Raw genomic sequence first — 24,971 nt, 5'->3', positions numbered from 1 at the left:
GTTCACCCTCCTGAGCCTTTGCTCACTTGAGGATAATAATAGCATCTACCTACAGGGTGTTGTGTTAAATAAATTGATCTGTAAAATGCTTAAGACAGTGCCTGACCCTGTTTATTATTCAGCCTGCAAAGTCAGGAACAGAAAGATGCTTTAACCCCCATTCCTGCCTCAGTTGCCCCCGTGCCCTCTGTGTCTTGCTACGTGGGGACAATGGCACTTACTGTCAGATACTCTAGCGCCTTCTCCAGTGAGGCTGGGATTGTGGGGTTTTATAGGTGAGTAGACCCAGGCTCCTGGCCCACGTCCTTGGCCGGCTAAATGGTAGAAGCCAAGTTAGGAAGCAAATCCGACAGGCTCCAAAACAGCCACGTGCTCTCCTGCTGCGCCAGATGGCACTGCCTGGAGACTCCAGAAACTCTGGTCCCTGCCCGCCCCCGCCTCCCGCCTTAATCCCCGTGGCTGCTTCAGGAGGCCCAGCAGCTTCAGTGCAGATTGTCTGCAAAAACCTGCAACAGCCTGGGAAGCGCCCGCTGCTGAAGCTCCAGCAGGATGTGGGCAGGGAGGCCAGCGACTGGCGTCGAGGTGGTGGTAGCAGGGGTCAGTGGTGGGGCCGCAGAACTGAGCAAAAACATCCCCTTTTAGACACTTGACTACGTGTTTGTGGCCGGACTGGTGCTGCCCTCCATGTGGAGGCTTCTGCCTGGAGCAGCTAGGCAGGTGGCAGTCATTTCTGTGGCTCCAAAAACGTCCTCAAGCCAAAAGGACTTCCCAGGAAATCCTGGGTGGAGCTGGGGCAAGGACACACCACAGTCCTGACAGCCCTGGAGAGCGTGTGCCCTCAACCCTGGCCCTGGGGGACAGCACCTGCTGGGGGGTGAGGAGGTTGATGATGTGCAGTCAGGGTGGTCACCTCCCAGGACTGCTGGTCACATTTGGGCCCTAACATGTGCCCTCGGGCACTGGATAAGCTCCCCAAGCCTCAAGTTTCTTATTTTCATGGGGGCCAGAGGGAGAGGCTGCTTGCTCCAGGCCTAGCGCAGCACCAGGTTAGGCCGGCTCCCCTCTTATCTACCTTGCTGGCCTGGAACCCTGCCAGGGGGCCTATGGAGGATGGGGGCAGGGGCATCAGGGAACAGCAGAGACAGGCTCTCTGGGCAGTGGTGGCCTCTCTCTTGCTATAAAGGGATGAGCTGTGTCCTGTGCTTGCTCTTAGGAAAGCAGCTGCCTCCAGTGGCACAAACAAAAGTGGAAGTGTGGCTTCGAGGCCTGGGAAGTCCCACTGCTCCTGGGGTGGAGGTGGGGGTCACCCTTGAGGACGCAGAGAACACTTCCTTGTGTCCCCCTCTCCCAGTCTGAGGGCTCCAGAGGCTCTGGACCTGTCTAGATTGACACCCTGTATTTGGGGATGATGCAACAGGTGGTGGAGGCAAAGGGTCCTCTCTTCTGACTAGAGCACCCCCACTGGCCCCTTAGACAGATGCAGGCTTGTGGGGCACCTCCCGTCTACCTCCAGCTCCTGGTGGCAATGTTCCTGGCTCAGGGGTCTGAGGACAGGGCTGCTCAGGAGGCACTTGGTGGGACCGACAGGCAGACAGCTGGATGGGTAGACTGGATCAGGGAAGGGTGGTCCAAAAGACTGAACAGATCTTCTTGTCCCTGTGGTCACTGCAAGTCGACAGCCCTTTGGCCCAAGGATTCTTCAGAGGGGCCTTAAAGCTCACTGGGTCCCTCCCACCTTTTCAAACAAGAAACGTAAAGACCAAAGAAGGAAGCACCTTCTTCAAAGTCACATAGCCAGCCAGAGCTCCCAGGCTCCCAACTGGCAGTCACGCTGGCGCCCAGGCCCACAACAACCCTTCCATGGCCTGTGGAACACATGCTCCTGAAGGGAGTTTCTGGGACCCTAGGGGCATGCTACAGGGAGCAGGGTTTTGTCTCATGTAAAAGAATAACATTCTTCTTAAAAGAACATTCCAAGGAGAGATTATCTTTCTGAGGCATCATTTAAGTGTTTAGGCAGACTCCTGCCCAGAGAGTAGGGAGGTGAACAGGAAGGAGGCCAGGAGCCTGAGATCAGGGTGTCTGCAGGCCCAGATGTGGGATGGTGGTCACACCGGGCGGATCTGACAGGAGGCTCCTGATTGTGAGGAGCTAAAGATGCCAACTCAGAGGCCTTGCCCCTCTCCTGTGCCCTCGACAGCGTGCCCTCCCTGTGGAGGAGCCCTTGCCCTGTGCATCCAGGCTGGCACAGAGAAGAGCCCTCATTTGCTGAATGGAAAAGAGCACATAGGCTGGGCTGGCCTCCAGCCCTTCCCAACAGTATGTGCACGACGGTGTTCACCGCCTAAATTCAGACTTGGGAAACACTGGGTTAGACAAAAGTGAAAACTTGTGTCTTCAAAGCAGAACTCCCACCATCTTCTAGGAAAGAGAAGTGGCAGGCAGGCTTCCCCAGATGTCTGTGAGCAGAGTGCAGAGGGCACAGAGAGCCGGCTCCCAGCCACAGGGAAGGCCCCCTGCTGAATGCCTTTCAATGGCTCTGCTGCACGTTGGTTGGCTCCCTCAGCTGCCAGTCTCTAAGCCACGCCCCAGACCGGTACCCCAGCCTCCCAGTGAAAAGAAACATCCCGAAAACCCAGGGAAAGTCTGCTGTCCCTGGGAATGGCAGGGGGCCTCTGTGCCTCTGCAGAAAGAGGCTGCGGTTGGTGGTGCTGCACTGCAGTTGTGCTTTCAGGGCTGAGCGCAGCAAGAGGAAGTAGCGAGTGGCCAGGGGCCTCCCCTTCAGTGTCTGCAGCAGCTGGGGCTCCTGGCAGGCCCAAGCTGCCACTCACTTCCAGCTGGGATGGCTCTGGGCTCCCCCACAGCCCCCCGGGTCCTCTCTGGTGACTCAGCAGTGGCCACAGCCCCCGCCCCCGCCCCCAGCAGGGCCTCTTCCGGTGCCGGGATTGGCAGCCTCGAGGAGGGGAACCATGCCCTGATCTCCCAGGAGAGGCAGAGGAGTCTGCAGGGTAGCCCCCAGGGACCTTGCATGCCTGGATCCTTCCTGATTCCCTTTCTCTCAGAAAGGCCACAAGAGTAGCTGGTCCAGGAAAAAGGACGTTTTATTTCCATAAATACTCCTGCTCTCACTCAGGCACTGACCCCACTTCTGCCCATGGATAGATGGGTGAACAAAGCCCAGTGAATGCAAGAGACACACAAGAACTCCAGTGTAGGACCTCCCTTGGCCAGGGGCCCGGAAGCCCCCAGCTGGGGCCATCGCCTGGGGCATTACCTATGGGCCAGCAGTCACATGACCCCCTAGTCCCACCACCCAGAAGCCTGACAGCAAAGGGGCCAGGCGGGTAGAGTGAGATCCCCAGGAGGGGTGGGGGACAGGTGGGGGGCTCCCCGGATTGGGCCCCCTGAGACGGTGACCGCAGGGCCACTCAGAGAGAAAAGCTAAGAGAATCAAACCACAAACCCGAGAGTGCAAAGGGCTGGGGGTGCAGGCGTCACCCCCACAGTCACCCGGTTCCTATGGAGGAGGCCAGAGCTGGTCCCGGCTCCAGCACAGCCCCGAGTTATGGCTGGGCCTTCCCATAAGGCATAAGAGACGGGCAGGGAGGACCCCTCCCCAGGCTGGGGTCCGGGCTAGGCCTGAGGTCCTGACCTTTGCCCGACAGTCATGCTTCTCCCCCATGACCCCAAGTCCTTCTGGGGCCATGCGGCCCTTCCCTGCTCCAGGCTTCCACCTGTGATGACGGTCCCCACCAGTGCAAACCCAGGCCCAGCCTCCCGCTGGGTTTGGCTCCGTAGGGGAGAGGACAAGGATGGCGGGGGCTGCAGCGGTGAGGGGAGAAGCACCAGACCCAGGGGAATGTGGCCGTGGGAACACAGGGTGTCCCAGGCCACCACGGCCTCCACCTAGGCTTGGCAGCAGCCAGTCCTGTGGCCCCTCCTCTCCCCAGCCCTCTCGGTTCTAGAGGCTCCCCCAGGTCTCCGGTGGGGGGAACTGGTCCACATCCCCCATCTCATTGTAGGTCTGGTCGCCCATGGTGAAGAGGAGCTTGTAGCGGAGGCGAACCTTCTCCTGAAGCAGAGACGGCGAAGGCAGAGGGTCAGAGCGGGAGAAGAGGCAGCCCCCACTCCACGGCCACGCCCTGTCACAGCCAGGCCCCTCACTCACCTTCTGGGGATTGGCAAGGAGCAGGACCTGCGTGATGGCTGAGGGGTGGACAATGGGGTTAAACGCTGGCAGCTCCGTGCCTGAGGGTGGCTGAAGCTTCACCTTCATAACCTGTGGAGGGTCAGAGGGCAGATTGGGCACAGCCTGCCCTGGCTTCTTGTCTCCAGTCCCTCAGGAACAAGGCCAGCCTCCTGTCAGCTCCACCCTGGGGGCCCCAGGGCCTTGCCCTTGGGTTCCCTTCTACCCCCTGACTCCCTGAGAGAGACAGAGACCCTGAGAGACCCTACCCCCTGCTCTGGAGAGCTGGCTCCCCATCTAGCCCCAAATCACCCTGCTTTGAGGAGAGAGGCACACCCAGGTCACCTTGGGGACAGCTGACTGGAAAACGATGTTGCGGATGGGCTGGGGGGCGGTGCTCAGCATGGAAACCACCACCACCAGCACGTCGGAGCGCCCAGGCAGTGGGTCTCGTGCGAAGTGGAAGAGGACCCGGAAGCCATGCTGGTCATACACGGTCACCGGCAAGATGCTGCCTGGCATGGGAGACGGGGGAGAGGCTGATGGGGGCAGGGGCTGCTCTGCTGCGAATGAATGAAAAGACCCAGACCCAGCGTGCTGCCTTGACCCCGGGCAGCAGTGTAGAGTCAGGGGTATAGTCTGGGGCCAAGACGGGCAGGTAGGCTTCTAGCGTGACGGTGGAGGCAGGACGCCCACCCTGGAACTGAGTCCTAGTCGGGCTCACGCAGTGCCGTGTGGCTGCTCCTGGCATGCTGGAGTAGAAGGGCTGTACGTGAGCTGCGGGCACACGCTTGCTGTGTGACCCAGGTACAGTCACTCTGTTTCTCTGAGTTCAGGGTCCTCCAGGCTGCTAAGACAGCGGCACCACTAACCAGCTCCCAAGGACCACCCTTGTCATTGTGACCTTACAAGATGGCCAGTGCTGAGAAGACTGGCCGGTCTTCCTCTGTCTGGTCATAGTCCGGTGATGTGAGTGGCCCCTCTTTTGCTCCTGGGCAGAAGCACAGGCTCAGACCTGGATCTTTATCCCTGTGGTTTTGGGGAGAACCCCCCAGACTTCCCTGTGTCCTGGCCCTGACATTCCCGGGGAGTGACGCAGGGGCCACCCATAAGAAGTCCCCTGGAGTCACCCTGGAGTTTATTTATTCTTTTGGCTGCATGGCTGGGGGATCTTAGATCAAACCTGGGCCAAGTCCTAACCACTGGACTGCCAAGGAATTCCCCATCCTGGAGTTTAGAATGCAGTTCTGTGACACTCTGGGACCACTGAGGAAACTGAGTCCTAGGAATGGGAAGGGTCTTACCCAGAGCCCCCCCCAGAGTTGGGCAGGGCTGGGAGGGGAGCCCATTTTTCCACCTGCTGCCCTCAATCTAGCTCTCTACAGCACAAGGCAGGGGGAGGAGGGGGTGCAGGCAGGGAGCTGCCCGAGCTGGGCCGGCCCCTGCCGCGCCGCTGCCCTACTCACTGGGTTTGATGGACTCCAGAGGCACAGTGATGTTGGCCAGCGAGAGTTCAGTGGGTGTGGGCTGCTGTGGAGGCCCGGGGGGCTCAGGGGACACGGTGTGGAGCAGGCCAGTGGCACTGGAGCTGGGCAAGCTGCAGCTGTTTTTATTCTGCAGGTCCCGGAGTGTGAGCCGGGGGGCTGGCTGCTGCTTCTCCCTTATTGGGGGGACGGTGCATTGAAAGGTGAATCTTCAGGGGCCAGATGAGGGGCACAGGAACGGCTGGGGCCCTCACGGTCCCTGACGGCTGGCTCAGACACCCCGTCTCTCTGGCCTTGGTCTCTTCACCTTGCAGCAGGCAGCTCATGCTCCCCCCACCCACTTGGGTTCAGCACCCTCCTTCCTGGCAGCCCTCTGGGTCTCTCTTAGGGGCCGGCAGCCTGGGGGAGGGCGTGTGAGTGGGGCATGGACCTGTCTCTCATACGCGCCATGCCCTGTTGGATGGGCCCTGCGCCTGCCCTGGTCACTGCTGTGTCCCTCGAGCCCCGGGCAGCACTTGGCATGCAGTGGTGCTCTGGCAGTGCCGTTCACTGAGCTAATCAGCACTGGGACTCTTTCTGCTGGGCCTGGGGCAGGGGAGGGTCTGGGCAGGGCGGGCCCTCACCACCGCACTTGCTGGGACTCCGGGGGCAGTGACTGCTGCAGGAGGGTCTTCCCCAGGAGGTCGAGGTCATCCAGACCACTGCTCGCGGGTGGGGGTGTCTGCACTGGGGGCCGAATGTCCACACTGGGGACCGGAGTTGGGGCTGGGGCTTCCGTACCATCGGATGACTGTCAGGTGTACAAAGGATGCAGGGGGGTGAGGCTGTGCTGAAAAGGTGTCAGGTCACCTGGCGCTGCCCTGAGGCCCCCTCCCCTCCTGGCAGGTGACATGTACGGAAGCGGCAGCAGAGGTGCAGACGACGTTCCCACGGGCCTGAGCCCCTGACTCCAGGGCCACTGGTGGCCAAGTCTGATCTGGGATTCTACTCGAGAAAATATCCCATTTCAAAGACCTCAGAGTCACAAGAAAGGAACAGGAAGTCCCCAGCTCAACCCAAGGGAACCCAAGGCTGAGACCTCAGGGAAAAGTGCTGGAAGTGAGGAGAGGCCAGCCCACCTCCCTCCATCCGGGGATGAGTGCCCCCACCCCCACTGCCCCTGCCCTGGGCCCTACTGCCCACCTCTCCCGTCCCTGCCCCCTCAGGCTGCCTGTCCCAACTGCCCTGCCCCACCCCGGGAAGGGCCCCTCCTACCTGGAAGCTGTTCCACCCAGCACCATCCAAGCCAGAGAGGGGTGTGGGGTCGCTGAGGCCTACAGGGAAGCGAGACAGAGGTTAAGGAGCTGGATTTGTGAGCAGAGGCAAGAGAGCTGCGGAGGACTCTGTGTCAGGCCAGGGTTTCCTGGCTTCCACCCTCCCCCTGCACCCCCTCTTCCAAGAGGCTCAGCTCAAAGGGGACAACCTCCCTCCCTGTCTCAGCAGAGAGAAGTAGAAACCGAAGATCCCAAAGGCCCATTCCCTGGCCCAAACACGCTTCCTCTCCTGCCGCTCAGAGGCCGACTCAGCCACTGAGGTTAGGGTTGAGGTCGCCTTTGTTTGACAGCAGACAGGTGGGAGCTGGCGAGGGGGTTGGGAGACACTATGTGAGGTCCGTAGACTCACAGATCCAGGCGGCAGGAGTCAGCATCCTGTGCCTGTCCAACGACTGACTCGACGGATACCCTCTGAGCATCAGCAGAGCACTGGGCCCAGGCCTGACCTAGACTCTGAGCAACCCTGGGCTGGGCCGAAGGGGCCCTGAGCACATCACGCAGATGATGGCCAGGGCAGACATAAAAGGCCTTGTGTGCCCCGGCATGTGCCAAAAGGTTGGCTGACGGGGGCAAAGAGGGCAGTGGTCCCTCTGGAAGGGCCTGCTCATTGCCTGCTGGTCAGTAGAGGGGGGTAGGTCACCAGCCAGTCTGACCTCTGTCTTGTTTGTAGCAAAGCCTGAATAAGACAGTGAGGGACAGGGAGGCCTGGGGTGCTGCAGTCCAAGGGCAGTCCCAGAGTCGGACACGACTTAGTGACGCAACACCAGGCTGACGTGCTACCTGATGGGCAGAGGTGAGGAAGGCTGCAACAGCTGGGCCTCCTCGTCTGGACAGTCCTGAGACCAAGGCTGACAATGGAGACTATCAGCTCCCACAGCCCTGAGGCAGGCTCTGCAGACATGGGCCTCAACCCTCAGGCGACCTTAAAAGGTGGGTGTGGGCTTCTCTCGCCTCCCTTAGGGGTGAGGAAGTAGGCGCTCTGAGGGGTTAAGCAACCTGCCCACAGGTCACACCACTGGAAAGCCCAGTGTCTGGACGTGAGCAGAGCAAGGCCCAAAGACTGGCGTTCAGACACAGCTCTGCCACTCAGCTGTGACCCCGGGCTGGTGACAACCTTCCTGCGCCTCGTCTGTGAGACGGAGACAACAGCAGCATCTGCCTCGGAGGACTGCCTGCACTCATGAATCGGACAATTCAGCCGCAGAGGCCGGGACGCCCTCTCTGGCAGCCGGGAGGCCTGCGCTGCCGGCCCCACCCCGGCCCCGCAGCCTTCCTGCCGCAGAGCCGGCTCTGGACGAGCCCCCTCTGCGCGCCCGGGCTTCCTGCCCTGCCCCGCGCCGGGGAGCGCGGCGGCTGCCGCCCTGCCACTTCGGGTTCTGGCTCCCACATTTTCTGCACTTTGAGCAGCAAGCAGAGGAAGCTGGAGGCTCGGGGCTCTGCTGAAGCGACAGGGGGGACAGGAAGTGCCGAGCACACAGCCTCTCACAGGGAGGTGGCTTCGCGCAGCCCCGGCTGGGGGTGGGGGCTGGGCTCAGGTCGGGCAGCTGCCGCCCAGCGCGGGCTCGGTTCTCAAGGGGGCGGGGCGGGGGGGATTCCGATGCAGGCCTCGGGACGCCCTGCGGTCAGAGCCTCCCAGGGAAGGGGTGCTGGCTGACAGGCCCGCAGAGGGGGCCTCGACTTGGCCCGCTGTCCCCCTCGCTTCCCTGTCCTGGCTGACGGCCGAGTCAGAGCAGCAGAGAGGCTCCCGGAGGCTTCAGAATCAGAGGGTCTCGCCGAAACGTCGTGTCCTCTGGGCAAGTGGCTCAGCTTTTCGGAGCCTGGCTCTGGCATCTGTAAACCCGGGGCGCTGGCCTCACTGTGTCCTGGGCTGAGGGGAACGGGGCTAAGACAGCAGTGTGGTGGCAGCGGTCAGGGGAGCCCCGCTGGGACCCCGGCCCTCCATCACTTCTTGGAGTCCGTCAGGCGTGGATTTTACCTCAGAACCAACTCGGGAGAACTCAGTCTGACTCGGCTTCCAAGTCACTTTCCTAACATATCCTCTGAGACGCTTGTGGCAGGGTAAGGTTTCCTGTGACAGAGCCCGACCACCTACCTCTATTTTGTCACAACTTCAGGGCCACTGTGATGAGGTGGCTACTAGGCTCTCATGCTTTGACGCTCTCAGATGGGGCAGCTGCCCCTGCTCTGCCCCAGGGGTGAGCCCGTTTCCCCGCAGGCTCAGGAGCCCGACCCCTCCTCTAGTGACTGCAGGCCTAGTCTGGGACCAGCGGGGAACACAGAGCTCAGCTTCCCTGGAGCTTCTGGTACTCAGAGCCTAGAGCCCCCCTCCTCTTCCTCTCAGGGGCGACGATATTGCTGATTTTTGCCTGGGTAGTTCCCAATTCTAGGCTCTAACCTGCTGTAGGGAAGTCCCTTTGTTTTCCCTTAGGCCGCCAGAGCCTAGGTGTGGCTGGCTTATCAGAGGTGGGCCAGCCTCACCCATGACAGTAGGTCCTGGCAGGGTCTCCTTCCTTTCTCTGAGCCTCAGCCTCCTCAGCTGTGAAATGGGCCTGATGCCTATCCCCCATTCTCCAGAAGAGTCACAGGAGGAGGAGGAACAGGCTGACCTGACCACACTCTGAAAGCTGCCTTATGTGTCAGGGGCATCATCCCCCACCTGCAGCTGAGCCTGCCCTGCTCCGGGCCTGGCCCCAGCCCCTTCCTCACCCAGAGACATGAGCTCATCATCAAGCAGGGAAACTGAGGCGCTGGGCTGCTCCGGGTTGGCCTGGTCGCCAGGGTGGGTGGGCACAGCTGGGTAGGTGGTGCCTGTCGGTGGGAGATCCAGGCCTGAGAGGTCCAAAAGGGCCGAGGTGCTCCCTGAGGTGGGAAAGGAGAGTCAGGCCAGCCCTGGGCAGAGGACATGTAGAGTCCCTGGGGTTGGGGAGCAGCAAGCTCCCCCTCCTGGCCACATCACCCTTGCCTGGGATCTGCTTGCCAGGCCCCTTCTTTGGCACGTGGTGTCCCTTCTGCACAGAACATACCTCCTGCTTCCCTCATACTTGGCGGATTGCCTCTCAGCCTTTAAGGCCCCTGTTAGACTCCGCTGTTTCCGGGTAGTGCCCCCCACTCCCAACAGGGCCCATTTTAGCCTCCCCTGGCTGTCACTTTACCCGGAGTGGAGCTGAGCTGTAATGTTTATGTGTCAAGCCCTCCCTCTGCACTTCTGATAATTAAACTAAGCCTTGGGATGTCATCCAGGCCCGTACAACAGGCGTCAGATTTGTTAAATGAAAGGGAGGCCCTCTTTCTCCAGCCTGTCCTTGCCAGACCCTCGGCTCCCGCCCCGCATCCAGACTTCCTCCCCTGCAGCTGCAGGCTTGGCACAGACTCCTCCCCCAGCTCTCCCAGTGGGGGCCTCCCCCATCTTAAGGGGCCACTGAGCTCTGGGACCAGTGCCCCACCCTGCACTCTGGCCTGTGGGCCCTCCCAGCTCTCCCGCCACCTCCTCACCGGGGATGGAGGCAGCGGTGGCGTCGCCGTTGACCTCCTCGCCCCGCACCAGCTGCTTGTACAGGTTGATGACCTGGGTAAGGTTGTCGTTGGCTTGCAGGATCTCCGCTGGAACAGGCAGGAGGAGAGGGGCTGGGCTGAAGGACTGAGGGGCCTCCGGGGGAGACGCGCGCCCCACAGCCATCGCAAGCCTCATGGGAGGGGGCGGGGCTTGGGGGCAGCCCATCCTGAGGCCTCTGCCTCAGGCGCTTCGTGACCCGCCCTCATCCAGTCTCCTCGATGCCCCCCGCCAACCTCTAAACACAGATGTGGGCCCTGGCCTCCAGGCCCCCACACTGGCCCTGCTGTCTGGAGACCCCTGATCTCCACCTGGCTTCACCCTTTCCTGCTTTCCAGTCTCTACCCACGCCACCTAAGGGAGGCCCTCCCTCACCCCCAGCCCCACACCCCCAGTTCCTCCCCTGCTTTTCTCCATGCCCCTTACCACCACCCAAGAAACTGCCAGGCTCACACCCTCAGTTTCCTGTCTCCTCTCATCGGATAAAAGCTCCTGGGGGATTTGGCTGTTTATTTGATCACTGCCATAGCCCCGGGGCCTAGAAGAGTGTCTGGCACAAACCAGGTCCTCCGGGGGCCAGGGCTGAGAAGGAGCTGAGGGGCGAGCCTCCTGGGCGCACCAGGTACTTGGCACCTGGGAGGCACTAAGGGAACTCCATGAATGGGGGCTGAGATGGTACCTAGACCACTGCCGGGGAGGCCGTGGCTCGTGTGGCAGCATAGAACAAGGATGAGATCCTTAAGTGTGGCCACGGGGCCCAGCTCTAGAGGCGCTCAGGCCTGAAGGACTTGCTCTTGGTTTCAAGCTCTCCCTTACCAGGAGGCAGCGTCTGGAGGGAGAGCCTTCGGTCCTCCCTGGCTCTGCCACCACTCTGCTCTCTGATCTGGATAGGCCACTTCCCTCCCTGAACCCCAGCTGTGAAAAAGGAACAATTCTCCCTCCTGTGCAGCCTACAGGCAGGAAGAGATGTCTGCAAAGGAGGAGGGGCTTGGTCCATAGTCTCTCAGGGTCAGCCCCTCAGCTTCGTTTCCTTCCTCAAAGCGGGGAAACCCAAGATCAGCGCTGGAGAAGGGGGGGCCCCCTAGTGGTAGCTCCTTCTAACTGCAGCTCACCTAAGGCCTCGTCATTGTCCTCCGTGTCACTGGCCAGTCGGAAAAGGGTGGGCCGCATGCGCTCGCAGCGCTGGTACAGTTCCTGGGGGCAGCAGGGCAAGCGGGTCAGGGCCGGCGGGGGCGCCGGGGGCGGTGGGGAGGCCGGGGTGGGGCGGGCGCACCTTCATGAGGTCCTCGCGGCTCCGGGCCGCCACGCCGCCCTGGCTGCGGCTCATCACCAGCTCAGTCAGCAGCTTTATGTTGTTGTTCACCTCCTCGATGGCGCTTGCCCGCTTCGAGATCTTCTCCATTCGCTTCTGGTCCTGGGGAGGCGTTGGCAAACAGCCCCGGAGAGTCCGGGTCAGGCCCGGACCTGAGCCAGGATGCTGCCCCCCACCACCCTGGAGGGCGCCTGCTGGGTGTGGGATCAGCCCCTGCCAAGAGCCCCTCGGGCCCTGGACAGGGCACTCTGGTCCAAGAAGCCCTTGGCCAACCCTGTGTTCACTTTTCCTCTCCTCTCGCCAACGCCCTAGACGCACAAGCTCATCAGAACCTCCAGGGGTGGCCCAGGAATCTGTAAGTCCAACACATTTGCCAGGTGATGCTGGAGGCCCGGGACCTAGATCCACACCTGTGGTTCTACACAACCCTCCTGCTCCTTGTGTCTTTCCCTTGAAAGGAGGTGCCTGTACTTGAGAGGGAAAGGGAACCTGAGTGGTCACCAACAGAGAAACTAATGCTGGGACCCCGTGAGGGGTCTGTCAGTGTGGCAAGTGGGGGAAGCTCTTGGCCTTGAAAGGCTGCTGAAGGGACCCTGCTATCCTGCACCCTCTCTGCTCACCCCGCACGTTTCTCCCTTGTGGAATGAAAGGCGGGCTTGTGCTGTGCTGTCTGATACAGTCACCCTCCTTGAAAGGGGCTGCCCTGACTTTCTCTGGGTTGTCAGAGCACACAGCTTACCCTAAGATAGCCTAGAACATCTGCCTCTGTGTCTGGACTGCATTCTTTTGATGACTTACCCTTATCAATAAAAAAGATTTCTGCATGCACCCCCAATACAGGAATACATCCTTATGAAAACACGTACATTCTTTCCTTCTCTGTACACATACTCTATATCTTAAGTTCAGTAAGGGCTAATTTCCTTCTAACTTTTATAGAAGAGGCAGTCAGTCTCACAGAAGCCAGCGCAGGTCAGCTCAGCTGCTGGGAAATGCTTTCTTCTGCACTTACTGACCCTGGCTCTGCCCGCAGGGTCCCCTGACTTGGACAGCCCTCGGCCGTGTGTTGTCATAGCCTTTTAGCTCACTCACTGCGGAGTTACACACACACACACACACACAACTCCCCTCAGTGGCCCAGCTCAACATGCCCTCCCGCCACCTCCTCGAGCTCTGGGCTCGGCCATCACCTCCTGCACCATCTCCTTGATGAGCTTGTTGGCTGCTCGGAGGTCCTCGGGGTGGGAGCTCTTCAGCAGGCGGGCCAGCATCTGTGGAGACAGAGGACACGCTGTGACGGCACTCTCTGGGCCTGGGGTCCTATCCTGGCTCCTTTTCCTGGAGGTGGGACATGAATAAGTTACTAAGTTCTCCATGGGGTAGCAAGGATATACTGACAGTGGGGACTTCCTTGGCGGTCCAGGGGCTAACACGCCACTCTTCCACTGCATGGGGTGTGGGTTCGATCCCTGGTCAGGGAACTAAGATGCCACATGCTGAGAAGCCGATGAAATAAAATAAATGAATCCTATTTTTTTTTAAAAAAGAATTTACTGACATCTTAATCTTATGTGCTGCCCGTGGACAAGTGACACACTGCACATAAGTGCTTTCCACAGTGCCAGGCAGAAATAAGTTCTCCACAAATGGTGTGAAAAGTTACATTAATATTGCTAGAGAATTCTTCTGGAAGGAGGTACAGGAAACTCAACAGCAGTTACCCTCTGGGACTAGACTGGGTAGAGAGGAGTTTTTTTTATCTTACCTCTGGGCTGTTTAAGTTCTTGCCCATGAGCACATGCTTCTTTAACAAAAAGCTAATAAAATTACTGCTGAGAGAGCCACAGACATAAAGACAGGCAACCTGCTGATCAGCCGATGAAATGCCCTCAGACCAACCCCCGGGCCACCAGGCTCAGGCCTGTGTGTACTAATGCAGGGCACCATGTGGGCAGCATCAATGCGTGTAAGGGCCCAACATCTGGCGCCTGCGCCCACCACGCAGCCGTGCTCAGTGTGAGCCTCTGATTCAGAGACAGCGCTGCCAGGGGCTGGAATCCGCTGACCTTCAAGGGGCCTGGGGTTCTCCTCCAGCCTGCCCTGAAGCCTCACCTTGGATTTCTCCTCATCTTCAAAGATCACGTTCTTCGGCCGTGGTGGAGGAACAGGAAAGGTGACATCATCTGGCAGCTTGGGGTCAGCCTTCACGATCCCTGCAGCGGACGGCGGTGGGGAGACTGTCTGTCTCGGGGCTAGGGCAGGGCATGGTGGGCAGGCAAGGGCAGGAGGGAGAGTGGAGGGCAGGCTTTCTCCAGCACACTGGTGCTGGCTTTCAGGGGTCAAGGCCTGCTCCTGAACTACTATGCCACATAGCAGCCGGCAGAGGGCGTAGTTAGGAGCCACTATTTTGAGACCATTCCATGGGGGGCCACTCTCTGAGGGGAAGGCTGACTCAAACCCATCTTCTCTCCAGCCCATCTGGCCTCAGGCAGAGCCATAAAGAGACCCCACTGACTCTGTGGTCTTGAGCAGTTAAAGGGCACACCCATGATCTTGCTGCCAGGGCCCTGAAGCTGCTGGAGCCCCACGGCAAAGCAGAGGGGGCGGTCACCCCCACCTCTGGGGCCTCACCCTGCTTCTTCAGCATCTGGTAGGCCTCTGCAATCTTCACCTCCTCAGGGAGGCCAACTGTCCAGCTGTAGAGAAGCTCCAGGATCTTGTTCTTTACCTTCTCTGATGTCCGAGAACCCAGGTACTTCAGGGACGGAGGGGAGAGGAGGCTTTGCATTGGTTGGCCTCACTCACTGCAGCCCCAACCCCAGCCAAAACCTGGTTGCCTCCCCAGGACTTCCTCCGAAACCTCAGCCTACAGAACCCTCATGTCCCACCTGACCAGCATGGTAGAGCTCCAGGCCCTGCTGCTCCCAAGCTGAGCCAACCCTGGGCATCCCAGTTCCCCACCTGTTCAGTAAGGTGACAGCAGCGGGACCACGCTGGAGATGCAGAGCTGAAAGGCCCAGAGCCCAGCACCGAATCACAGATGGCTCATGGAAGCCCTAACCTTGTGACTTCAGGAAGGAGGAGCCACCAGGCTCCTGGCTGACCAGGGAAGGAGCAGGCATAGGACCGTTTGGTCCCAAGCCCCACTGAGTCTCCCAGCAGTACATTGAGGGAACTAGCTCTCACATTGATCAACTCCTGAGAAGAGCTGCTGGGTCATTCAGCTGTTTGGGTCAAGGGATGGGCCTGAGTGAGGACAGGCGAAAGGGGTGGGCTCTTACCTGCCCAACAAGGGGCACCAAACCTGTTCGTCCCCTACGGGAGGACTCTGGGGCCTCAGATCCGAGGCCTCAAGGAGGCCACTCTTGTAAGTGGGGACAAGGAGACCCTCCACTAGACGCCTAGGTGGGGCACCAGGGTACTCCACCCTGGTGCCCAGACCTGCCATGGCCAGGTCTGCAGGGAGAGAGCTCAGACCTGAGCAGCCCGCATTGGGGAAGCTGTTCTTTCACTGCAGTCATTCCTCCCTAAGTGCCGAGCTGCTCCAGAGTCAGCCAGCCACCGGGCAGCCTGGAACAGTCTTCCGAGAAGCCCAGCTGTCCTGGATTCTGCTGTGTGAAGGGGACCTTGAGCAAAGGTCTGTGTCTGTGCCGGGTCAGGAGGAAGACAGTCGCCCTCCTCTCCCGATCTGGGATCCTCGCTGCTCAACCCCCCATGACAGCACGGTCTGAGCGTACGGTACGGGACCCACCTTGGGAGACACGACCTTGATGAGCTCGTTGAGGAAGCGGAACTTGCCCACCTCGTCGTGGAACCTCTTGCCGCAGCTCTTCATGCATGTTTCCAGCACCTGGAGGGGAAGGTGTGAGGTGCAGGGGCCCCTGGGTGGGTCGGAAGAGACAGCCTCTCTCCCACACCTCAGCCAGGGCCCAGAAGTCCAGAGACCAGCAGTGAGCAGGGAGAAAATGACTTTGAGAAAAAAAAAGGATTCTGAGGTTCAGAGACCCCTGAGATTGATCACCACCCCCGGAAGACAGGGCCGGGCCACTCTGAGAGCCTGGTGACACCCACCTCACATCACCAACTTCGTCCCTCTGTGTCCTGGCCACATCTGAGTACCACTTGTAAATTACTTTCTATTTTCCTTTGATGGTTTTTTTGAAACATAAATAGGCACCATCAACCTCAGCCTTATCCTAAGCTATACATATGTGAAATCAGAGGACTAATATGTGAGGAGAAAAAAAATACACCCAAACCCTAACACGTTAAAAGAAACACATAACTATCAAAAGGGTGCGCGGTGTTGTCCTGTGTCTGGAGGCCATCGACAGGCTGGCCCTGTCAGGCCCCGCAGTGCATCCGGGAGCTCTATGAACCTGAAGATTCCTGGATGCACATATTACAGGTGTTCTGGTCAGCAAGACTAGAGGGGGCCCTGATTCAGCCTCCAGAAGATCTGAGGGACAGCTGGAGCTGGGAATCCCGGGACCAGATGACCGAGGGCTTCCTCCCTGCAAGAGGCCTAACTGTGCAGGGTCTGGGGTGGGGGGCGAGCCCATTGGTTCACTGGTTGCCATGGGGCCCTCAAAAGCTGGCACACACCCTTATTCTAGGCCATCTTGGCACAATTCCCTTGGGCTCTAAAGAGGAGCCTGATGGGACCCCAAAAACCTCAGTCTTCCCCCCCCACCCCTGGTGCCATCCACATGGTCAGGGGACAGATGGCACTGTGTTTCTCCTTTTCCTCACCGTCAGAGCCTGGACTGCCTCCCACTCCTGCGGGGACTGGATCTTGTGGGCCAACAGCCGGGTGGCAAGTGGAGGCCTGGGGGAGAGGAAGAGCAAAGAGCCAGACTAGTCACAGAGCCCCAGGCACCCTGAGAGTGCTGCCACTCTTCTCCCCGGACCTGTAGTCTGCAGACGCTCCTGCAGGGCACGTGCAAAGGCCCAGCTCCCTCTTAGGACTGACTGGGGCCAGAGACTCTGGCACAACAGGGCAGGGCCAGGCAGGGAGCGCAGGCTGGCAACCTTTGAAAGGCACGAGCTCAGCTCCTTGGCTGGTTTTACTGAGAACTATGACCTGTCGTATCCTTGGGTTGCCGTAGAGACAAGTACTGAGACATGCCCACTGTCTACAAGGGCCAAGCCAGGGAGCAGAACATGACAATGTGCCCAGAATATTCTGAGAATGGTGACTTCATCTACCAGATCGTAACACAGACATGCCCACGGTCTACAGGGGCCCAGCCAGGGAGCAGAACATGACAATGTGCCCAGAACATTCTGCTGGGAGAATGGTGACATCACCTACCAGATCCTAACTGTCACCAGTGACAGCAACAGCTAACATGTACTGAGTGCTTAATTTGCAAGGCGACTCACCTCCATTTTCCTGCCTAAGCTCCTAAGAGCCCCCTGAGGCAGGCAGCACTATCACCCCCACTTTACAGTCGCAGAGATGCAGGGTCAGAGGCATCCAGTACTCGCCCAGGCAACGCCCTAACTGAAGGGATGGGATTCGGGCTGAGCAGCTGGTCTGGGAAGCACGCACGTCATGGTCCACATGGCATCCTTGTGGGGGGGTGCAGCGGAGCTGAAGCACGCTGGGCTGCGCTCCCCAAACTTTAGTACTACCTGGGAGCCTGCTAACAACGTCCCCCACAAGCTCCCTGCCGCGTGGTCTAGTCCAAGCCTGGACGCACCACCAATGGACGGTTTTGACAAGCACAATATGTGGATTTCATGCAGGCAGTTCAGGCTCTGCCTTAAGCAGAGGGCACCCCAGCTTGGGAGCATGCAGTTCCCCGGCAGGTCCTCCCCAAACAAGCCTGGGCACGGGTCAGGCAGTCCTGAGCCTCATCAGGTCTGTGAGATCTTAGGGCAACTGCTGAGTCCCCCGAGCCTCAGTTTCTTCACCTGTAAAATGGGTCCAGCAAGGCCCACCTCAGAGGGTGGCACAGCATGCCTGCCGCCGTCGTTAATCTGGGAGCTCATTAGGAATGCAAATTGGGTCTCAACCCACCCTCGTCTCTGCCCAAGGCCAGGTCTGGAGTGCGCACGGCAGGCGCTGAGCATGCGAGAAGAGGGCAGGGACGTCACCTACCCCTCAAAGTCCTCGTTGAGCTGCTCACAGAAGCCGTTGATGCTGGCCCAGTTCAGCTCCTTGTTCAGGGGGTTTGTGGCTCTGTCTGGAGGAGAAGACAGGGCTAGTGTGACCTGGCCAAAGGATACCCCTGCTTCTTCCCAGTTCCGGCCCTGGGGTACGACTGAGCACACAAAAGGCCTCTCCTTGACTCCCTGCCCCAACGGTCCCAAGACCCCAGAGCCGACGTCCGTCAGGTCAGAGCACAGGGGACCTGCTGGCCGCCGGCTTCCCCTCGCAGCTTCTTCCCAAAGGGTTCCACGTCGAGAGAGCTCAGGTGCTGTTCCCTTACTGTCACTTCTGCTGTAAGCCTCTCCGCCTGTCTAACCACACCTCCTCTGATTCTGCTCCTAAAATGTCCCCATAATTCTCACGGAATTCACTCTCAGAGGAGATCTAGAGGTAAGGGCAAAAAAGCCATAGTTCTAAACACAAGGAGCTTCGCAGCTGGGAAGTGGGCCAAGGGCAGCTAGGTTCTCAATACAAGGTGACAGAGGGAGGCAAAAGGGTCATGGGAACTGGGAACCAGGGGAGGGGACTCAGGGGAGGCAGCCCGGAAGGGGCAACACAAGAGGGAGTACCAGGCTGGGGGTGACATGACTTGGAGCAGCTCAAGGGCTGCATGTGAGAAGAGCTGTGGATAATGGCGCAGGGCAGGGCGTGATAAGGAGCCCAGTTCAGACATGCCTCCTCCTTACCTAAGGTCATACCTGCCTGGGGGCAGCACTGCCAGGGCAGTGTGCGCCTGTGTCCCCCCAGACCTGACCTGATCTGACCTCATCGTGGGCCCAAGTCTGCTACTGCATCGCATCCCAGCTGTTTACGTACACGTCGGTCTCCCCCTCGTAAACGAGTGAATGGACACGGGCTTGGCGGCAGGCTGGCAGGGGGAGGTTCTGGGGGAATTCAAATCCAAAGTGGGTAGTGGCTAGGAAAGGGCCAACAGGAAGGGGTGGTAAACAAGGCCAGACAGAACCGCCTGACCCCCCCAGTGTCGGTCAAACAACAATTAAAGATAAACAACAAGATCCTACTATAGAGCACAGGAAACTACATTCAATATCCTGGGATAAACCATAATGAAAAGGAATATAAAAAAGAATGTACATACATGTAGAACTGAGTCACTGTGCTTTACAGCAGAAATGAACACAACATTGTAAACCAACTACACTTCAATAAAATGACAAAAAACAACCAAAAAAACCACAAAAAAACTATTAAGTCACAGAACTTTCCCGAACCTCCATTTCCCCATTTGTAAAGTTGCAGCGAAATAAGGAATGATTTGGGATGACAACATATTCTACCCAGGGATAGCAGTGGGGGCAGCCAGAGCTGGATCTCTGTCACCTCCCAGCCTGTCCCAGTCAGTTCCGCCCCAGCCTGAGGACAGAGCGGGGGCTGTGGAGGGAACAGCCCAGGAGGTGGGACACAGAAGGAGCTGTGGCCAGGGGCAGGTTGGGGACTCAGTGTGTTGGCGCCTGCCTATTTGGGGTCCTGTGTTGTGGCGGGAGGCCTGGCGCCCAATCATTCAATTCAGATTTATTCAATAAATATTCTGAGTGTGGGGCTGTGGCAGTGAACAAAACCCCCATCTTCCTGGAACTCAACAGCCCAGCAGAGGAAACACTGACTGCTCAGACAAGCAACCAAACAGGGTGCTGTACACTGCTGCAAGGTGCTGTCAAGAAAAACAGAGCATTTAAAAAAAAGGAAAAGAAACTCCGAGCAGAGAGATGGTATAGACAGTGTGTATGTGTTTGTGGGGGTTGCTGATGTCTGTGATGGCCCTCAGAGGTCCAGCTGAGTGGAGACCTGAATGAAGCATTTTCCCTGTGCACACGTCTCTGTTCTGGGAGCCTTGCAGAGCCCTCCAGTCCCTGGGAGAAACGAAGCCCCTGCTGACCACTCAGGAATACCAGAAATAGCTGCCCTGCTCCCCCATCAACTCTGCCTCCCAATCCTGCAACACGGACAGAGCCTAGGGAAATCAGGCTGCAGTTGGAAAGATAGCAAGGGGCTGAACATTGCCTACCCAGTGACACCCAGCTGGGGGAACCTAAAACAGGAAGTCCATTAAAGTGTCAAGAGACACGTGAGTCTGAGTGAGTTCCAGAGTCTGCTCCTAAGTCAGAAGCCAAGGGGGATGAAGCAGTGGCATCACAGGACATCTTCTCTGCATCTGGTTCAGAGCAAGGGCCTCTGGGTCCAAGGAGATCTGACCAACCTCTCTGGGCCTGGCCCTCAACTCCCAGCCCTCTTAGCTCTACCTGGGGGGAGCACGTCCCCCAGCAGGCCTCAGGGCAGAACACCCAGGGAAGGAGGTGTTTCACAACAGGGTGTGACTCCACTTTGTCACTCTACAGTGGTGACAATGTCATATTTTACCCAACAAAAGCTACTCTTCACCCCCAATCACTGCAAGGGACGAGCTTACAATTTTGCCAGGGCACCAACAGAAAGAAAAAGAGAAAACACCCTCAGCTCCAGTCTATCAGAGTCCAGCCTCCTGTCTGCTGCTCAGATCAAACTCCCTGGCCTCTCAGAAGACGTCCACTGTTGCTAAACCTGACACCATTCTGTATCACCCATGGCTCAAGGCCCGCATCTGGTCAGATCCGTCAGTCAGGGCCCTGCCCATCCCCCACTCCCAAGTGATTGTGGAGACCTGGACACTTGTGGCATTCCAGAACAGTCTGGATGGCCGCTGAGTGCTTCCTTTCCATGCCCTCCCCCTCCACTGGCCAGACTGACTGTGAAACATCCCTGGAGACGGTGTGGTTCTGAGACCAACCTCCGGATTCAACGCTGCACAAGACTGGCTTAAAAGGGGTTGCCCATAATCCCAAACCACCCTGTGTGGCTCCCTGGTGTTACTGGGACCAAAGGGCTGAGCTGAGGGTGGACCCAGAGGCTTCCCTGCAGCCCTGGTGCAGATGTGAGCTGAAAGGAAGAAAGAGCTGTCACTAGTTCAGGGAGAAGCAAGCCGTGTTCTCAGGAGCAGAGTCCAGAGAGGGTTATGAGAGGCGAGGATCTTCTGCAGTGTGAGATAGGGAGGTCAGGTGAACCATGCGGGGGGCGGCGGGGGGGGCAGCACTCAGAAGCCGAAGGAGTGGGAAGCTGGGTCTGAGGAGACACAGCAAGGGGTGCACGGGCCTTTGGAGGAAACTCGGTGAGAGGTAGGAAAAGAGTCTGTGGTGGGGGTGCAGAAATCTGAGGGACTGGACTGAGGGTAGTGATAGAGAATTTGAAATTACTTCTGAAGGCTGAGACGGGACCCTCCCAAGCCTGTGGAGTTTAGGGGTTTCTATGTGGCCAGAACTTGGGAGGATTCCATGGGTTAGTGGGTCCTACCTTCCTGGGTGGGGAAACAACCGAACCTGAGTTGCAAGCTCAAGGAACAGACAGGAGGGAGTCCCATCAGGCACCGCCAGAAAGTGGAGCATTTGGGGCTTTAAGGGGAACAGGGTCCCTCCCTCCTGGGTGTGTGGTGCAGCCCTCGGGGACGCTCGCCTACTCCCTCCCGGGGTCCGGGGAATGACTTGGGTGTCCGCTCCGCGGATGAGTCTGGGCCCGAGGAGGTGGTAGGCTGCGCTCTCCATCCCGGGAGTTCTGGGCGCCGACCTGGGGGCAGCTCACTCCGCCCCGGGGGTCGCGGCCCAGGAGTCGGAAGGATGGGTGGCACTCGCTCCCACTGCGGGTCCATGCAGCTGGTGGGGGTCTCCCCTCTTCACCCCAGGGTCTGAGGTTTGGGTTTTGGGACACCGCCCCTTACCGGGCCGGGGGCGGAGCGTGAGGAGGGGGCGCCCTGTACCCCGCCCTCGTCGGGAAGGGGACCGCCTAATGCCCCCGGTTCCGGTTCCGGTCCGGCCCGCGCCCCTCCCGGACACTCACTGATTCGCGCCTCCAGAGTCTCCGGCTCCATCGCGGGCTCCATCGGCCACGGGCCCCCAGCCTCGGCACCGCCCCCCGCCCCCCGCCGCTCTCGCGGGACCTCCTCGGCACCGCCCTCCGCCGATTAAAGGGGCAACGTCCGTCCCGACGAGCTGGAGCGGCGCGCAAGAGCATTCGGCACCATAGAGATGAAGACGGGCTTGCCTAGAGCGTCACCTGTTCGCCCAACCCCCCGCCAAGCGGAGTCAACGTCGCGAGAGCGACTCGCCTCCTGCCTTGTTCAGAGCGCTCGGGAACGAGAGAAAGCCGAGGGACTCGGGGCTGAGGGCTGCACCATGGAAACCCTGCGGGACGCTCTAAATCGCTGTGCGTCACGGAGATGCCTGTGATCGCTTCCGGAAGAACGTTCCGGGGCCATGTTTCTGAGGGGCTCTGAGGTCACTTCCGGGTCCCTGAGCGGATATTCCGCTTAGATGCAAAAGTGGGGAGGGGGCCCTTAAAAGGGCAATGGCATCTTGGCCGCTGTGAAAATGACGTTTGCGTGCTTACAGTGTTCCAAGCACTGTTTTTAAGTACTGTTTAAAGATTTGCTATTTCTCACAACATGAACCAGATAGTTAGAGATCACACAAGTGGCAGAGTTTGACCCCTGTACTATCTCCTGCATTCATTCCGCAATCAGTTCACGCACTCTGTATTTGCCTTGCTCTGGGACAGGCGCTGAAACAGAAAGACAAGGCCAGGTATTACACAACGTGATGGGGGGAAGCCCAGGGATAATGGCAACACAGGAGGGACCCCCTACCCCAAACTGGGGCTGGGATAGGGGATTGGGGAGGTGTCTTGTCAGGAGGCTTCACGGAGAAGGTAATATTTAGCTGAAAGACAGAATTCTCCCAGTAAACCTGGTGTGGAAAGGTACTCCAGGTGGGGGGAACCAAACGTTTCAGGACTCACAGGATAGAAAGAGGATGATGAGGTCAAATAACTCAAAATAGTTTAATACGGCTCCAGAGGATGTTGGCCTGGAAATAGGCTGGGGCAAGATCACGCAGGTCCTGCGTTTAGCTTTTTTTCTTGTAAACTATGCTGGGGGTGTCGTTAAAAGAGTTTCAACGAGTGGTGATGACAAAGTCAGGCTTTTGTTTTAGAGAGGTCCAGACGCAACAGTGAGCGAAAGACAGTGACGGGTGCTGGACTGAAATCAAGGAGGGCGGCATGAACAGACTTCCTAGGCTCGGTGCCTTTTCTGCCGTTTCTCCATCACAGTCCCTCTTCATCTGTTTTTTCCCACCCGCGGCCGGAGGGAGCCCGGTTTCTAGGGTCACCTGGGTCCGTCGCCCCCTGGCGGTCCGTCGGGGAACTGACCCATGGTACTCACTCAAGCCTCCCCGTCTCCCAGAGGGTTAAAGCGGAGACCGAAACGGAATCTGGCGATTCCGGTTCTGCTTGGCCGTCGCCCTGGCAAGCGACCTCGATTCACCTTGCAGAACCACGGTGACCTCATCAGGGAGTTGCGAGGCATGTGCTGGGTCAGTTTTTCCCCTAAACTCAACCATTCAGCAGACTGGGATGTTTTTTAAGATTCTCCCCAACAGGCCATTAAAATTGTACAGGAAAACGATACGTATGTTTATTGCATTACTCAATAAAAGCTGTAACATAAAATGTGCTTAGAGTTCTTTTCCTTTGTTTCCTTTATTACTGAAATGAATTATTACAGAAATAAAATGCAACCGCACTTACCACATTGATTTAAGGGTATATACACACTGTCAAGACTCACTTTTTAAAGATGGCATAGATCTGACCAAGGTTCAGGTTCTGACTTGATTGCTTTCTAAACTGTGTAACCTACGACAAGTCACATAGACTCCCTAGATCTTAGGCTTCTCATCTGAAACTTAGTTGTGAGAATTCAATGGACGGGTGTCTGCAAAGTGAATCCCCAGTATATGCTCTCCATCCACTTTCTCTGCTGAACTTTTCTCCTTAGCATTTATTTCCACTGTCTATTTCCTTTTTTTCCGTTGTGTTTTCTGTCTTTCTCCCCCACTGGAATGTAAGCTCTGTGTGGATGAGGAATCTCAGCTATGTGATTCACCCATGTATCCTCAAGGCTTGAAAGAGTAGCTGACACATAGGTGTTCAGTCAACACCCATTGAATAAGTGAATGAGTTGAAACTATTATTCATACGCTTTATGGATGGAAGTGTGCAGGAATGTGCTCTACATTGCCCAGGGAGTGTGTGTTGTGTGTGTGTGTGTATGTGTGAGCCAGATCCTACTTTTAATTAATGAAGGCTCTAGGCTTGCCTCACTAAGTCCTGGAGAGCAAGGATTGGTGAGGGAGACAGGAAGTGACTGTGAAGGTAAGGCCTGGGCCCAGACTTGGGCGGGGGGTCAGCATAGCAGGTGTGGAAGGAAGGATCTGAGGATGGTGAAAGGAAGGAGGACCAACACAGGAAACAGGAAATGCAGGAACTGGGCCTTTGGGGGCTGTTCTCATCTTCGCCATTTGCAAATGTGTTCCTCTAAGTGACTTGGGGAACCCCTAGGAGTGGATGGGCAAGTAGACCTGAGCTGTCCATGAAGCAGCTACAATCAACTAACCCAACTGTGGTTTTCTCTGGGGTGACTACCTGTGTCAAAATCCCCTGAGGAACTAATGTAGAATTCAGGCTCCTCAGCAGTTTAAGTAGGACTCTGGGTGTGTGGCCCAGGAATCTGCAGTCCAAAGTTAGCTTTATCGTATGCTCAGTTCACCTCTTGTTCCTTGAACCCCCGTTGCCTGCTCTGGTTCCTCAAGGACCTTAGATCCAAGATGTGCCCGTCTAGGGTAACACAGACCCACCCCGATGGTCTGACTTTGCAGTGTGGACAATCAGCTGCAACTTAGTGAGACTCTGGTCCCCTAAAGCCCCCTGCCCCAGCTCTTGGTAACATCAGCCTCTCCCAGCTCAGAGCTCAGATATTCCAGGTAGGGTCACACTTGCTGTGTGACTGAGTTGTGTGCCAACAAGTTTGGAGAATAAGGGACTGGGGACTGAAAGGTCTGAGCAACCCCATCCCCGCTCCCTCTA

The 24,971-nt window shown here is 58.1% G+C and overlaps 1 protein-coding gene across 3 annotated transcripts; it reads right to left on the bottom strand.

Moving 5' to 3' along the window:
• Positions 1-3,083: 3,083 nt before the first annotated feature.
• Positions 3,084-22,312, bottom strand: GGA1 (golgi associated, gamma adaptin ear containing, ARF binding protein 1). Of its 3 annotated transcripts, none has more exons than XM_055395382.2 (17): positions 21,888-22,311; positions 17,952-18,036; positions 16,598-16,673; positions 15,597-15,695; positions 14,477-14,600; positions 13,958-14,058; positions 13,036-13,116; positions 11,807-11,947; positions 11,646-11,727; positions 10,476-10,583; positions 9,690-9,842; positions 6,925-6,983; positions 6,294-6,460; positions 5,653-5,846; positions 4,532-4,749; positions 4,169-4,279; positions 3,084-4,072 (listed from the first exon to the last, which is right to left on the bottom strand). In XM_055395382.2, exons 1-17 carry the CDS (start codon positions 21,928-21,930, stop codon positions 3,962-3,964), a joined length of 1,953 nt encoding a protein of 650 aa, XP_055251357.2. In that variant the 5' UTR covers positions 21,931-22,311; the 3' UTR covers positions 3,084-3,961. The 3 variants fall into 3 exon arrangements, with proteins under 3 accessions (XP_055251357.2, XP_055251358.2, XP_088693606.1); XM_055395383.2 differs by having other exon boundaries at positions 4,532-4,701; positions 21,888-22,309; XM_088837480.1 differs by lacking the exons at positions 3,084-4,072; positions 4,169-4,279; positions 4,532-4,749 and adding an exon at positions 4,762-5,177 and having other exon boundaries at positions 21,888-22,312.
• Between the last annotated feature and the right edge of the window lie 2,659 nt (positions 22,313-24,971).

This window comes from Moschus berezovskii, chromosome 6 (assembly GCF_049115385.1).
Source record: "Moschus berezovskii isolate FMDL1 chromosome 6, NW_MosBer_1.0, whole genome shotgun sequence".
NCBI classification, from domain to species: Eukaryota; Metazoa; Chordata; class Mammalia; order Artiodactyla; family Moschidae; genus Moschus; species Moschus berezovskii.
This window is presented reverse-complemented; position numbering and strand designations above follow the sequence as displayed.

Coding starts and splice junctions, on each gene's coding strand:
- GGA1 (XM_055395382.2), bottom strand. CDS start 21,930: ATGGAGCCCGCGATGGAGCCGGAGACTCTGGAGGCGCGAATCA. Junction 11,728..11,806: donor GCCGCGAGGACCTCATGAAG/GTGCGCCCGCCC, acceptor TGCTGCCCCCAG/GAACTGTACCAGCGCTGCGA. Junction 4,280..4,531: donor TCCAGTCAGCTGTCCCCAAG/GTGACCTGGGTG, acceptor GACCCTCCACAG/GTTATGAAGGTGAAGCTTCA.